At 37.5% G+C, this 15074-nt stretch overlaps 1 protein-coding gene across 1 annotated transcript in view; it reads left to right on the forward strand.

Annotated features, from left to right (window-relative positions):
- The window catches only part of ATM (ATM serine/threonine kinase), a 114457-nt gene that overhangs the window by 30366 nt on the left and 69017 nt on the right, over window positions 1-15074 (forward strand). The window contains 8 exon segments of the mRNA XM_029915683.1: window positions 410-568; window positions 1847-2018; window positions 3026-3225; window positions 8332-8414; window positions 8511-8666; window positions 9343-9418; window positions 9548-9678; window positions 11413-11533. Of these exon segments, the coding sequence (XP_029771543.1) occupies window positions 410-568; window positions 1847-2018; window positions 3026-3225; window positions 8332-8414; window positions 8511-8666; window positions 9343-9418; window positions 9548-9678; window positions 11413-11533 (1098 nt within the window).

The raw sequence follows: 15074 nt of genomic DNA on the forward strand, positions 1-15074 counted from the left end.
GCCCTGGACATCGTTGGAAAACACATTTCTTGAAAGTTAATAATAACTACACGGCTATATAACCATATTACCAGCACATATTTTTGAGTTTGTAATGTGTTTTCATTGTTTTTTTTAACTAAAAAAATGTAATGTCTTTTTCTGTGTTCTTCTGTAAATAGCAAAGGAGAGAAATGGAAGAATAAATTCTAACTTACAGTTACTACTTATGTTTAGGGTCAATAGTTGATATTTTACTTGAATGATTATACACACTATACTTAAATGTGCTATAGTTATTAGTATAAGAAAAGAGGTTAGTGTTTTGGATGCAGTTTATATCTTGGCCCTAATAATAAACTGATCATCCTTGCTTCTTAGGATAGAGAATTTCCAATGTAGAAGAAAATCTTTATTTCATTTAAGATAGAGAAAACAGTATTTGCCAAGAGTAACTTATTTTTTTGTTTGCTTATGTTTTTGTTTGTCTTCATTACAGCCCAGTCCCAGAAAGATTGCATCTGGATTTTTCCTGAGATTGTTGACATCAAAGCTCATGAATGATATTGCCGATATTTGTAGAAGTTTAGTAAGTATGCGTGTTTTACCATTCTGTTTCATGGATTCTAAGGTTTTTTTTCATTGATATCCCTCTTTAGTAGGGGCACATCTCACACTACCTGGCACCATAGATATTTTAAAATGTGGAAGTTGAACTTATTTGGTTTTGAAGGGGAATGTATTCTTTGCTTCTTCTTATCAGTACATACTGATTCTTTTCAGCTTTTCAGTAATAGATCGAATGATCATAAACTAAGCATCCAGGCTTACACTTGTGTCTGTGTAACCCTGTACCAGAATTCAAAATAATCGTCTATCATTAAAAATAAAAACAAAAAGTGTGTTAAACAAGCAACACTTTCTCATCCTGGTATTTACTTTTCTTCCATACAAATGGGCTTTTGCTACACGCATTCTTTTGTCTAGACTGGTGCCTGGCATGCACAGTAGATGCTCAAGTATATGTTGAATGAAAAGTATTTTGTAATTTGTTTATTTTCACTCAGTAATAAATCTTGGCCATTTTTCTATTTTGCTACATGCTGCTGTTTACATTTTTTTTAAAGCAGAATTGTACCTCATTACATGGGAATGGTATGTATGTATTTTGAGCCCATCTGGCCTTACTGTTAGCTGTGCTTTCTATTTTTTTGTTGTTGTTACAAAGAGTTTTGTGGTAAAGATTCTTATATTTTTGCCTACTTGTACATGTGCATATAACGAGTGTAGGATAAATTCCAGCAGTAGTATCGCTTGTTTAAAAGGAATGCGAATTTTACTTTTTTTTTAATCTTTTATTTATATTTGAGAGAGATTGCAAGTAGGAGAAGGGCAAAGAGACAGAGAGAGAGAGACATAGAATGTGAAGCAGGCTCCAGGCTCTGAGCTGTTAGCACAGAGCTCGATGCAGGGCTCGAACCCACGAATAGGGGGTTCATGAGATCATGACCCAAGCTGAAGTCGGACACTTAACCAGCTGAGTCACCCAGGCATCCCAACGAGTTTTGTTTTTTGGTGGATATTGTCCCTTTCCTCGAAAACAGTCATACAAATTTATGTCCTTCCCCATATGCTCATCGGATTTGGGTATTATAAGGCTCAATGTAAGAAATTATTTTTAAAGTTTACATATTATTGTTGTATATACATATTACAGTTTATTAATTTCTTATTGTTATACATTCAGTAGAAATAATACTGCAGCGTTCATACCCCTAAATTTTGAATTGTTTGATTAGGTGAATTTTAACTAACACATGCTTCTAGAAGAAGCCAGTTTGAGCATCTTTGTTTTTCTTCTTTGAAGGCATCCTTTACCAGAAAGCCGTTTGACTGTGGAGAAGTAGAACCCCTGGAAGATGATGCTGACCCAAGTGTGATGGAGGAGGAGGACCAGTCATCCATGAACCTGTTCAGCGATAACCCTGCCGATACTGTTAGCGATGCTAACGCGTCTGGAGAGGGCCAGAGCACTATCGGTACACACGTCGTTACTGCTTGGGATTTCTTTTCCTCTTTGTATTGATTGGCATTAGGAAAGGCCAATTTTATGCTCATTTTAATTTTCGCTCATATGGTCTGTTGGGATTGGTTCTCTTCTGTGTACTTTACATTTCTCTGATTGTGAGTTGAATTTATGAGTTACCTGTGTGATTCTTCATGGGAGGAATTTAAAATAGATTATTTGGAAAACAGAAAGCAGGAAGTGAAACACCCCTGGGACTATGACTTTTAACCTTTTTCTATTCTTGGAATCAGTGTCAGCATTCAGGTTTTTTTTTTATGCCTTCTTCATCTCCTTTTAACAACTGTAAGCATTTTTTTTCATTAAGCTGTATTGATAATTATACTTTTTCTTTTTAATTTTTTTATGTTTATTTTTGAGAGAGAGTGAGAGAGTCAGCAAGCGAGTGATCAGGGGAGGAGCAAAAAGAGAGGGAGACACAATCCGAGGCAGGCTCCAGGCTCTGAACTGTCCGCACAGAGCCCGACCCGGGGCTTGAACCCAAAAACCGTGAGATCATGACCTGAGCCAGACCTACGCTTATCTGACTGAACCGTCCAGGCACCCCGATAATTATCCTTTTTCCTGGCTTTATAATATCCCAGTTAACTTATGTACCATAATTCACTTGACCATTCTAATTATCAGAAATTTGGGTTCCTCTCTCTTTTGCTATAATTAGCAGTGTTCCCCAGTGAGTGTTGTCCTTATGGATTTCCCCATAGATTTTTTTCTTGATGACAGAACTCTGGGGTAACTTTTCATGAAGCATTTTGAAGATTTTAGTGTTAATTAGTTGCACCATAATTTTGCTTTCCATAGACTTTCATCTGTTTCTCTCTTTTTTTTTTTGTAGACTGGAAAATGTTTGAGTTAGTGTTCAATATATGTGTTGGTTGTGTCCATCTCTTAGTTTTTGTTTGTTTGTTTGTTTGTTTGTTGTACCAGCTCTTAGTTTTAATAAGTGTCTTTTATTTTCAGGTGCCATGAATCCTTTAGCTGAAGAACATCTGTCAAAGCAAGACCTACTTTTCCTTGACATGCTCAGGTTCCTGTGTGTGTGCGTAACCACTGCTCAGACCAATACTGTGTCGTTCAGAGCGGCTGATATTCGGAGGAAGTTGTTAATGTTAATTGACTGTAGCATGCTAGACCCTGCTAAATCCCTCCATCTACACATGGTGAGTTCAAGGAAGGTGACGTACTTTCAGTTCCGTCTGATGTTGCTGGATAAACGTAATAAGTTTATGATACCTTTGATGGCTTCAGACTGCTTCCTTGAGGAACGAATCTGCTGCCAGTTATAAAAAAATGCTAGTTACAAAAATGCTGGTTATAAAAATACAAAAAAATCTAATGCTAGTTACAAAATAGACTTTTTCTTTTTATGAACTGTGAAAAAATTTTAAGTGGATACTGAAACATTAAACCTTGGATGGACTTTGGCTAGATTTATTATTTTTAGTTATAATATCATAAATTACTTTAAAGTAGGCCAAGAAACAGACTCCAATGTAAAATAATATATAACCTTGTAGTTGAATTCTCAGTCTTCCTTTGACCTTATTTACATGCTTTAGATATTTTTAGATGTAATTTCAAAATGACAGTAAAGTCATGACACTACAGGAACTCCCATACTGCCTTCAGACACTTCCACAGTTAACGTTTTACCACATCTGCCTAATAATAAGTAATACTGTATCCTGACCTCGAACTGTCATGCATTTTCAGTCCTGTTCAATCTGGAATGCTCCTTAGTCTTCCCTTAGGAAGTTCATATTTTCGATGAGTATAGCCACTTGTCCTTTTCTTTTTTTCACTTCCATACACCACCCAGTGCTCATCACAACAGGTGCCCTCCCAGTACCCACCAGCCATCTAGCCCGTCCCCCTACCCACCTCCCTTCCAGCAACCCTCAGTTTCTTTTTGGTTGAGTCTATTTTATACTTTGCCCCTCTTCCCCCTCCCCCTACATGTGTCCCTTCAAATCAGTATTTTTTTTCATGTTTATTATTTTGAGAGAGATGAGGAGGAAAAGAGAGGGAGAGGGGAGGAGGGGCAGAGAAAGAGAGAAAGAGAGAATCCTGAGCAGGCTCCACACTCTCAGTGCAGAGCCCAGTGTAGGGTTCCACACCATGAATCATAAGATTATGAGCTGAGCCAAAATCAAGAGTCAGACAAGACACTCAACCAACTGAGCCACCCAGGCGCCCCTCCAATCCATATTTTTATATCCTTCAGGTAAATACCTAATAGTGCAATCACTAGGTCATAGGGTAGTTGTATTTCTAATTTTTTGAGAAACCTCCATACTGTTTTCCAGAGTGTCTACACCAGTTTGCATCCCCACCAGCAGTGTAAAAGGGTGCAGCTTTCTCCTTTTTGCTAGCCAATACTTGTTGTTTCCTCTGTTGTTCATTTTAGCCATTCTGACAGGTATTAGATGATATCTCATTGTGATTTAAAAAAAAAATAATTTATTGTCAAATTGGTTTCCATACAACACCCAGTGCTCTTCCCCACAAGTGCCCTCCTCCATCACCACCACCTTTTCCCCCTCCTTCCCCCTTCAACCCCTCGGTTCGTTTTCAGTACTCTATAGTCTCTCAGGTTTTGTGTCCCTCTCCCCAACTCTCTTTCCCTCTTCCCCTCCCCCTGGTCCTCCATTAGATTTCTCCTGGTCTCCTGTTAGACCTATGAGTGCAAACATATGTTATCTGTCCTTCTCTGCCTGACTTATTTCGCTTAGCATGACACCCTCGAGGTCCATCTACTTTCCTACAAATGGCCAGATTTCATTCTTTCTCATTGCCATGTAGTACTCCATTGTACATATATACCACATCTTCTTGATCCACTCATCAGGTGATGGACATTTAGGCTCTTTCCATGATTCGGCTATTGTAGAAAGTGCTTTGTAGTATTGCTTGAAATCTGAAATTGTGATGACTCTTGTTTTTCTTTTTCAAGATTGCTTTGGCCATTTGGGGTCTTTGATGATTCCATACCAAAATAGGATTGTTTGTTTTAGCTCTGTGAACAATGCTGATTGTATTTTGATAGGGATTGCATTAAATATGTAGATTGCATTGGATAAACTGACATTTTAACAATATTTGTTCTTTTGATCCATGAGCATGGAATGTTTTTCTATTTCATTGGGTCATCTTCAATTTCTTTCATTGGTGTTTTATAGTTTTCAGACTATAGATCTTTTACCTATTTCGTGGGTTTATTCCTAGGTATCTTATGGCTTTTGGTATAATTGTAAATGGGATTAATTCCTTGATTTCTCTTTCTACCACTCCATTATTGGTGTATAGAAGTTCAACAGATAGCTACATTAATTTTGTATCCTGCAATTTCACTGAATTTGTGTATCAGTTCTAGCAATTTTTTGGTGGAGTCTTTCAGATTTTCTACATGGAGTATCATGTTGTCTGTGCATCATGAACGTTTGGCTTCTTTGCCTGTTTGGATACCTTTTTTTTCTTATTGTCTGATTGCTGAGACTCAGACTTTCAGTCTTATGTTAAATAGCAGTGGTGAGAGAGGCCATCCCTTTCTTGGTCCTGACCATTGAGGAAGAGCACTCAGTTTTTCCCATTGAGGGAGATATTAGCTATGAGACTTTCACATATGGCCTTTATGAATGTTGACATGTGCTCCTCTCTTCCTACTTTGTTGAGGGTTCATGTCAAGAATGAATGTTGTACTTTGTCAAATACTTTTTTTTGCATCTATTGAAAGGTTCATATGGTTTTTATCCTTTCTTTTATTAATGTGATGTATCGCATTGACTGATTTGCAAATACTGACTCATCCTTGCAGCCCAGGAATAAATCCTACGATGGTGGTGAATGATTCTTTTAATGTACTGTTGGATTTGATTTGCTAGTATTTTATTGAGAATTTTTGTTTCCATGTTCATCAGGGATATTGGCTTGTAATTCTTTTTTTTAGTGGAGTCTTTGGTTTTGGAATCAAGGTAATGCTGGCCTTATAGAAGAGTTTGGAAGTTTCCTCCCATTTCTACTTTTTGGTACACTTTGAGAAGAAAATGTATTAATTGTTTTTTTAAATGTTTGGTAGAAGCTATCTAGGAAACCATGTGACCCTGAACTTTTGTTTGTTGGGAGATTTTTAATTTCTGATTCAATTTCTTTGCCGGTTATGGCCTGTTCAAATTTCTGTTTCCTTCTGTTTCAGTTTTGGTAGTTTATATGTTTCTAGGAGTTTACGTATTTCTTCTAGATTGCCTAACTTGTTGCATATAATTTTTTATAATACTCTCTTATAGTTGGTTGTATTTCTATGGTGTTGATTGGGATCTCTTTCATTTGTGATTTTATTTATTTGGGTCCTTTCTTTTTTCTTTTTGATAAGTGTAGCTAGGGGTTTATCTGTTTTATTAATTCTTTCAAAGAGCCAGCACCTAGTTTGATTGATCTTTTCTGGGAATTTTTGTTTGTTTGTTTCTATATTATTTATTTCTGCTCTGGTCTGTATTATTCCCTTTTTCTGTTGGCTTTAGTCTAAAAGCATCAGAAGAAGGGAAATATAGCCCCTTGTTCTATAGAAGCTCACACTTTGGGTTTGTCTCATATTTCCTAATAATTAAATTTAGATTTGGGTGGTTTTTTGTTTTTTTTTTTTGAGAATATTAAGAAAGGGATCCCTCTCCTGCCCTACCCCCACCAACCTGTCCACCCACTGGTAAGTATCTTCAGTTCCAGTCCAGCATCATAGGATTTGTTTTTTTCTCTGTCCACATTTCTAGCTACCTTTTCCAACATTAGGAAACCTGGCTTCCCACTTAACTCCCATATGTTCACTTGTTTACTCACTATCTTATCTGTGACTTAGCTCCTGACCATGTAAGTCATCTTCTTCCCAGCACTAGTGAATGTTCAGCAGGTCTGCTGGGGGAGTCCATGGTCATGTCCCTGGTCCCAAAGATTGGCAAACATGCCTGTGTTTCCTCAGCCTGGGGAAACATGGCAGAGGGAGGATTCCCTAATTAGATCCTCTTACAGTCATGAGGTTTGAGTCCCTGGTAGAATCCTTGTCCTGTTCAGCTGTAATGAATAAGCCGGTTGATCCTGTGACCCCAGCAAATGTGCTTGGTTGAGCCCTGTGCGATCCCCTGGTTTTGACCCTGGTCTCACTCTAGTCAGGTGTCCAGCCCTGACCAATGAGCACAGCTCTAAGCTTTTCTTGAGGCTTTGGTGCTGAACATCAGATCAAGATACTCCGTAACATCACACACCTGACTCTCAAAGCTAATATTTAAAATGGTCCAATTTAATCTTCTTTTTAGTAACTGAGAAGGAGGAAGAAACATTTTTCTACACATGGATGATAGGAAAAAATGTCTTTGCATGTCTTACTGCAGCTAGAAAATTATTTGGCAGCTCTCAGAAACCAACTGCCTAGTTACAACTACCATTATTATACCTGGTAGTTGCTGAGTGGTCCTTGGTATCTCCAGGGTCATAGAGAACCCTGCAAGGCCGCCTTTAGGAAGGTAAACCAGCGTATTTGACTTTTGCCTGCCCATGGCTATGTCTGCCGTCCAAAATTTCATAGAACAGTTTTTAATCATTGAAGTCCTTTCCCTGAGCATTATTTTTGGAGGGTAGGAACATAATAATTTCAGATTCTTGCGCAGGCTCTTAACCCCAACAGTGATTACACCTATTTATTGATTGAATTCCTGCAATACATGCTGAGCATATTTATTCATTTCCTTTAATCATCAGTACTCTGGCCATGTAAGTGCCCTGTCCACATTTTACAGGTGAGACTACAAGGCTCCGATGAGAAGGCATTTACAAAAATTTTTTTTAATGTTTATTTATTTTTGAGGGAGAGAATCAGAGCGTGAGTGGGGTAGGAGCAGAGAGAGAGGGAGACAGAATCCGAAGCAGGCTCCAGGCTCTGAGCTGTCAGCCCAGAGCCCAATATGGGGCCCAAACTCACGAACCATTGAGATCCTGACCTGAGCCAAAGTCAGATGCTCAACCAACTGAGCTACCCAGATGCCCCCAACGAGGCATGTTTTTTAAGAACGCAAGTAATAGGTTGTAGTGCTAGGATTTGAGTCCAGCTCTTTTTGACTTCAGTTTGTTTTTACTATATGACCTCTTTTACAGGTTCACTGGTTTTATGCGTGTGTGTGTGCATGTGTGCATTATTGTATGGATTTATGGTTACATATGTATACTTATTTAAGCAAATGAGCTATAGAAAAAAAATGTTTTTCCCTTCTCAACTATCTTAGTATCTAGTGCTTTTAAAGGAACTTCCTGGAGAAGAACATCCTTTGCCAATGGAAGAGGTTGTTGAACTCCTAAAGCCACTATCGTAAGAAATTAAAACCATGTGTTACGTTCGTTTTAAATTTATATACTAACTGGTGTGTTCTGCTATACTTATAAAGTTAAACTTTTTCCACTACAGCAATGTGTGTTCTTTGTATCGCCGCGACCAGGATGTTTGTAAAACCATTTTAAACCACGTCGTTCACATAGTGACGAACCTGTGTCAAGGCAGTATGGACGCTGAAAACACAAGGGATGCGCAAGGGCAGTTTCTCACAGTGATTGGAGCATTTTGGTAGGTGCAGAGTATTTTGTGGAGTTCTTAACTTTCTTTTGCTGCCCTGGACACACTTGCTAATTTTGCCTTTCTGTGTCAGTGATCTATCTAATCCTTGAATGTGAGTATATATATCTTTAAACAATAGCAGTATGTGATTTCTGTTTCCTTCCTTGATTGCTTGAAAACAGTGAACACTTGGGCCTTGTCACCAGTGTATGTGTGTAGTCACAGTGTGACGTGACACGAGGCAAATTTTATGGAACTTAGAGAGGAGCACGTATATGTAATTTAGGGCCCTCCTCTTACTTGATTGATAAGGACTTCTGAATCAGTATAGAGTATGGTTTTGAAATATTTCATATAAAAACAAAACCTTGCAGATGTTTTCCTTTTAAAGCAAATTTATAGATCACATGGTTAGCTGAAGTGTGATAGCCCCCAGATGAGGCATGAGCATGGAAAACAAACTATGTACATTAAAATGAACTCCTTTTCAAACTAACTTATTTTCCTTGGAGTTTTTTTAGAGGCTGAGAATATTGGGATATGCCACATAATGAGAATTAAATTTAGTACGGAAAGAAATTTTGGAAGAAACTTAGAATTAGTATGATACTCAGTGATTTTTTTTTTTTGGACTGAGCTTTTAGTGGAATAATTATTTGACTTTGAAACACTTACTTTATTGCAGGCACTTAGCGAAGGAGGGGAAATGTACATTCTCTGTAAGAATGGCGCTGGTAAAATGCCTTAAAACTTTGCTTGAGGTGAGTTATTCCTTGTCAGTCACTAGTAACGTCTCTATTGAAATTTTCAAGGTAGACTTTGTTTCTGTTTTTTAATGGGTAGTTTTTCATCTTAGTCTTTTATATTTAACACGAGCTCTTTTCCCATAGGCTGATCCGTACTCAAAATGGGCTATTCTTAATGCAATGGGCGAAGAGTTTCCTGTGAACAAAGTGTTTCCACATTTTCTTGCTGATAATCATCATCAAGTTAGCATGCTGGCTGCAGAGTCCATCAATAGGTAATGGGCCCGTAGTCATGAAGTGTCTAGAATGCTGCGGAGAGCACTGGCCTGTGTGGCACAGCCATGGGTCCCTGGTTGTGAGACAGAGTAGCTGACATTTACTCGGCATGTGCTGTCGGCTTGGCATTTATGTGTTCTCATAGTTCTGACAGTTCTATCCCTGAGATACTATTATCTTCTTCATTTTGTAAGTGAAGAGTGTGGCTCAGTGAGAGAATGTAACTTGCTCCGTGCCATACAGCTGGTGAGTAGCCGAGTTGAATTAGATGTGTCTCCTACCACTTCCAGAAGGAATTGAGTGTTTGGATGTCTCTGTGATTTCATATGAGCTTGTAAAGTGAAGACTGGCACATTTCATCTTGTGCTAATTACAATTATATCTATTCGAGTGAATGTACAGTCAGGCACTGGAGTGATTCTGTCATGTGGACCTGGTTCGTGTTTGAGAACTTGACGGAGCAACAGTAATTTGTTAGGACTGCATCCTTACCAGGTTGTTGAGCGTTTTTTAACACTTGAAATGTTGTATTCTAACACATCAGCCTAAAATATAAGCTGCTGCAAGGCGTTAGCTTTTTTCCTGTTTTGTTGGTTGCTATGTAACTCAGCACCAAAGATAATAATTTGTAAGTGGTAGGTGTTCAATAATTTATAACATAAATGAATGTTTGAAAAAGGAAGTTACATTATGCTTTAAAATCCTCAACACTGAAATCATTTGAGTAACTTTACTGTTCAAGTGTAAATGACCAATAATTAAAGATCGCTGCACAGAAATTTCCCCGACAGTCACACACACTTCCGTGTTGCGTGACCTAATGTGTGCAGAGTTTGAATGTGCTGATTGTGATTGATCTGTGTATTTTCACAGATCCGAATTGTGTCTAATTCCTTGTGTATGGGATTCCGTTCAGGACTTACTTTGTAAGGGTTGCACGGGAATGTGAGCTTTACCTCAAGTCCTTACAAGATAGGAAATACACACCCAAGTTAGAGATCTGGGGTGATAGAGAACCCTAAGTTAAGTGTAATAAAGCAGTGCAGTGACGGCTTTGCAAAACCTTTGTAAGATTTAAACAATGTATAAATTCAGGAGTGGCATGAACATAACATTTGTTGGGATTTTTTTGGTTATTTACTTGTTTGATACTTAATGTTGGGCTATTTTAAGAGATGTTAGGGAAACTGGAGGAATCAGAGGAACACCAAAAAAACATAAAAGCTTTGGTTACTAAGAAAGCATAAAGGACAAAATTGATGAAAGAATTATCCTTCCATATGATGGGATATTATGCAGAAAGCACTGGCAGCTCTTCTCCATTACGTAAAAAAATTAAATAAGATCATCAGGACATAAAACTGTCCACTTTGATGTGTAAGGTCACTTTTTAAAAATTAGAGCAAATGGACAGGAGTCTGAGGCTTCTTCTAATTGGAGTTTGGGGAATAATTTTTCTTTCTGAGTTGGGTTGAGTTTAGGACCATTTATGTTTGGGCAATAAGCTCAAAGGTCTTTTGAGACTTTCAGTTCTGGGGGAAAATGGAGTATATGGTATTATGCTGTGCATTGCAGCCTGTTTAAATGGGCTCAGATTTCAGAAGTTTTTTTTAAAGATGACGCAGTGCGTCAGTGTGTCTCACAGAGTGATTTATTTGTGTCCGTTAGTACACTTTGGAATGTTGTGTGTCAGGTAAATTATTTCACTGTTTACTTTTTTTTTTTTTTTTAAGATTATTCCAGGATGTGAAACACGGAGGTTCTGCCACATTATTGAAAGCCCTTCCTTTGACGCTTCAGCAAACAGCTTTTGAAAATGTATACTCGAAAGCCCAGGAAGGAGTGAGAGAAGTGGTAATTTTAACAACGCATACTCGCTAGTATCATATACTTCTTGTAAATAGGCCATATTCTACTTTACCATGTGCGATCTAAGACAGCATCTGCTGGTTTACTGAAACAACTGTGTGAATTAATTGAAATTACCTTATTATAGGTTAGACTTGGTCCAGTAATGGTAATTTCTTTTGGTTCAACTTACTTGTACTATTTTTATGGGAAAACCAAAATTTACTGAATATAAATGGCTTCTTTTTTTTATTAAATTTTTAATTGAGGGGTGCCTCAGTCGCTCAAGGCTTAAGTGTCTGACTCTTGATTTCGGCTCCGGTCCTGATCTCACAGTTCGTGATTTTGAGCCCAGCAGTCAGGCTCTGTGCTGACAGTGTGGAGCCTGTTTGGCATTCTCTCTCGCCCCGTCTCTGCCGCACCCCCACTCATGTGGTGTCTGTCTCCCTCAAAATAAGTAATAAACTTTAAAAAAGAAATTTTTAAACATTCAAGTATAGTTAACATACAATGTTATATTATTAGTTTCAGGTATATAGCAATGATTTGACAATTATAGACATCACCTAGTGCTTATCATGGTAAATGTAGTCCCCATAAAACATTGTTACAGTATTGTTGAGTATATTCCCTGTGCTGTATTTCATCCCTGTGACTGACTTTATAGATGGAAGCTTGTACCTCTTAATCTTCATTCTCTCTTTGATCCATTCCTCCACCCACCTCCCTTCTGCTAGTCACCACTTGTCTGTATTTAAGAGTCTGATTTTTTGTTTGGTCACTTGAAGTGAAATCATGTGGTATTTGTGTTTCTTTGATTTATTTCACTTAGCATAATACTGTCTAGGCCCATCCATGTTGTTGCAGAGGTCAAGATCTCATTCTTTTTTGTGGCTGAATAACACTCCGTTGCACCTGTCTGCCCACTCATCCACCAGATATTCTTTATCCATTCATTTGTCCCTGGACTCTTAGGTTACTTCCATCACTTGGAGATTGTAAGTAATGCATAAGGCTGCATATATCTTTCAAAGTCGTGTTTTTGTTTCTTTGAGTAAGTACCCAGTAGTGAAATTATTGGATTATAAGGGATTCCTATTTTTAATTTTTGGAAGAACCTTCTACTGTTTTCCACAGTGGCTGCACCATTTTATTTTCCCACCAGCACCACAGGGTTCCTTTTCTCCACATCTTTGCTAATATTTGTTACTTCTGATCTGGATACTGGCCATTCTGACAGGTGTGAGGTAACAGCTCATTGTGGTTTTGGTTTGCATTTCCCTCACGATGAGTGACTCTGAGCATCTTTTCGTCTGTGGGTTGGCCATCTGGATGTGTTCTTTGGAAAAATGCCTATGTACTCTGCTCATTTAATCAAATTGTTGTTTGTGTGTTAAATTATAGAAGTTCTCTCTCTATATTGGATGCTAATTCCTTATCAGATGTAGCACTTGCAGTTATAGTTTTCCATTCAGTAGGTTGCCTTTCATTTTTGTTGATGGTTTTCTTTGGTGTGGAAAACCTGTTAATTTTGGTGTTCTCCCAGTAGTTTATTTTTGCTTTAGTTTTCTTTACCTGAATTGATACACAGAAAACTGTTGCTAAGGTCAGTGTCCAAGAGAATACTGTCTATGTTTTCTTTTAGGAATTTTATGGCTTCAGGTCTCACGTTTAGACTTTTCATCCATTTTGAATTTATTTTTGTGTATGGTGTTAGTGGTCCAGTTTTATTCTTTAGCGTGGAGCTGTCCAGTTATCCCAACACTATTTTATTGAAGACATTATTTGTTTCTCATTGTATATTCTTGCCTCCTGTGTCATAGACTAATTGACCATGTAAGTTTCTGGCCTCTCTGTTCTGTTGCATTGGTCGTGTATTTTTTTTTTTTTATGCCAGTACCATACTGTTTTGATTACTGTGATTGTGATACATCTGGTTTTGTTCATTTTCAAGACTGTTTTGGTTATTGAGTCTTTTCTGGCCCCATACAAACTTTATAAGATTATTTGTTCCAGTTCTGTGAAAAATACAGAACTGGTATTGTTGGTATTTTGATTGCGATTGCCTTGAATCTGTAGATTGCTTCGAGCAGTATGGACATTTTGACAATATTAATTCTTCCAATATGAGAGCATGACATATATTTCCATTTTCTGTGTCATTTTCAATTTCTTATATCTTCTATTTTCAGAGTACAGGTCTTTCACCTCCATGGTTAAATTTACGCCTAGGTATTTTATTCTTTTTGGTGTAATTGTAAGTGGCGTTGTTTTCTTAGTTTCTCTTTCTGCTACTTTGTTATTAGTATGTATAAGAAATTGCAACTGATTTCTCTGTATTAATTTTGTATCCTGCAACAGTATACTGAATTCATTTGTGAGTTCTAATGGTCTTTTGATGGAGTTTTAGGGTTTTCTGTGTGTGCTATCATGTCATCTGCAAATAGTGCAAATACTTCTTCTTTACCAACTAAGATGCCTTTTACTTCATATCTGGTTGCTACAGTTAGGGCTTCCAGTACTGTGTTGAGTAAAAATGGTAAGAGTGGACACCTTTTATTTGTGGCTGATCTTAGAGGAAATGGTTTCCGTTTTTCACAATTGAGTATAATGTTAGCTGCAGGGTTTTCAGATATAGCCTTTATCATATTGAGGTTTGTTCCCCCAGACCTTCTTTGTTTAGAGTGTTTATCGTGAAGGATGTGGTATTTTGTTAAAAGTTTTTTTGCATCTATTGAGGGGATCATATAGTTTTTATTTTTTCTCTTACTCATATTATATATCACATTGACTTGTTTGTGAATATTGAACCATCACTGCATCCCTGAAATAAATCCCCTAGATTGCAGCTAATGGTCTTTTTGGTGTGTTGTTGAATTTAGTTTGGTATTATTTTGTTGGGTAGTTTCTCTGTTCATCTGGGAAATTGGTGTGTAATTATCTTTTTTGTGTCTGTTTGGGTTTGATATCAGGGAAGAAATTTGGAGGTTTTCCTTTCTCTTGTAATTTTTGGAGTAGTTTGAGAAGAATAAATGTTATCTCTTCTTTAAATATCTGGTAGAATTCCCCTGTGAAGCCATCTGGTTGTGGACATCTGTTTGTTGGGAGTTTTTTGATTACCAATTCAGTTTCCATACTAGTAAGCTTTTCAAATTTTCTGTTTCTTCCTGATTTGGTTTCGGAATTTATCTAGTGTCTAGAAATTTATCCATCTGTTCTTGGTTATCCAGGTTGTTGGCATATAATTTTTCATAGTCTTATTCTTTGTATTTTTGTGGTATCAGTTGCTATTTCTCCTCCTTCATTCTGATTTTGAGTCCTCTGTCTTTTTTTTTTTCTTTTCTTGATGAATCTGGTTAAAAGTTTATCACTTTTGTTGATCTTTTCAAAGAACCAGCCCTTGGTTTTTGTTTTTTTTAAATTTTTTTTAATGCTTATTTTTGATATAGAGAGAGACAGAGCATGAGAGGAGGAGGGGCAGAGAGAGGAGACACAGAACTGGAAGCAGGCTCTAGGCTCTGAGCTAGCTGTCAGCACAGAGCCTGAC

The sequence above is a fragment of the Suricata suricatta genome, chromosome 11, assembly GCF_006229205.1.
Source record: "Suricata suricatta isolate VVHF042 chromosome 11, meerkat_22Aug2017_6uvM2_HiC, whole genome shotgun sequence".
NCBI classification, from domain to species: domain Eukaryota; kingdom Metazoa; phylum Chordata; class Mammalia; order Carnivora; family Herpestidae; genus Suricata; species Suricata suricatta.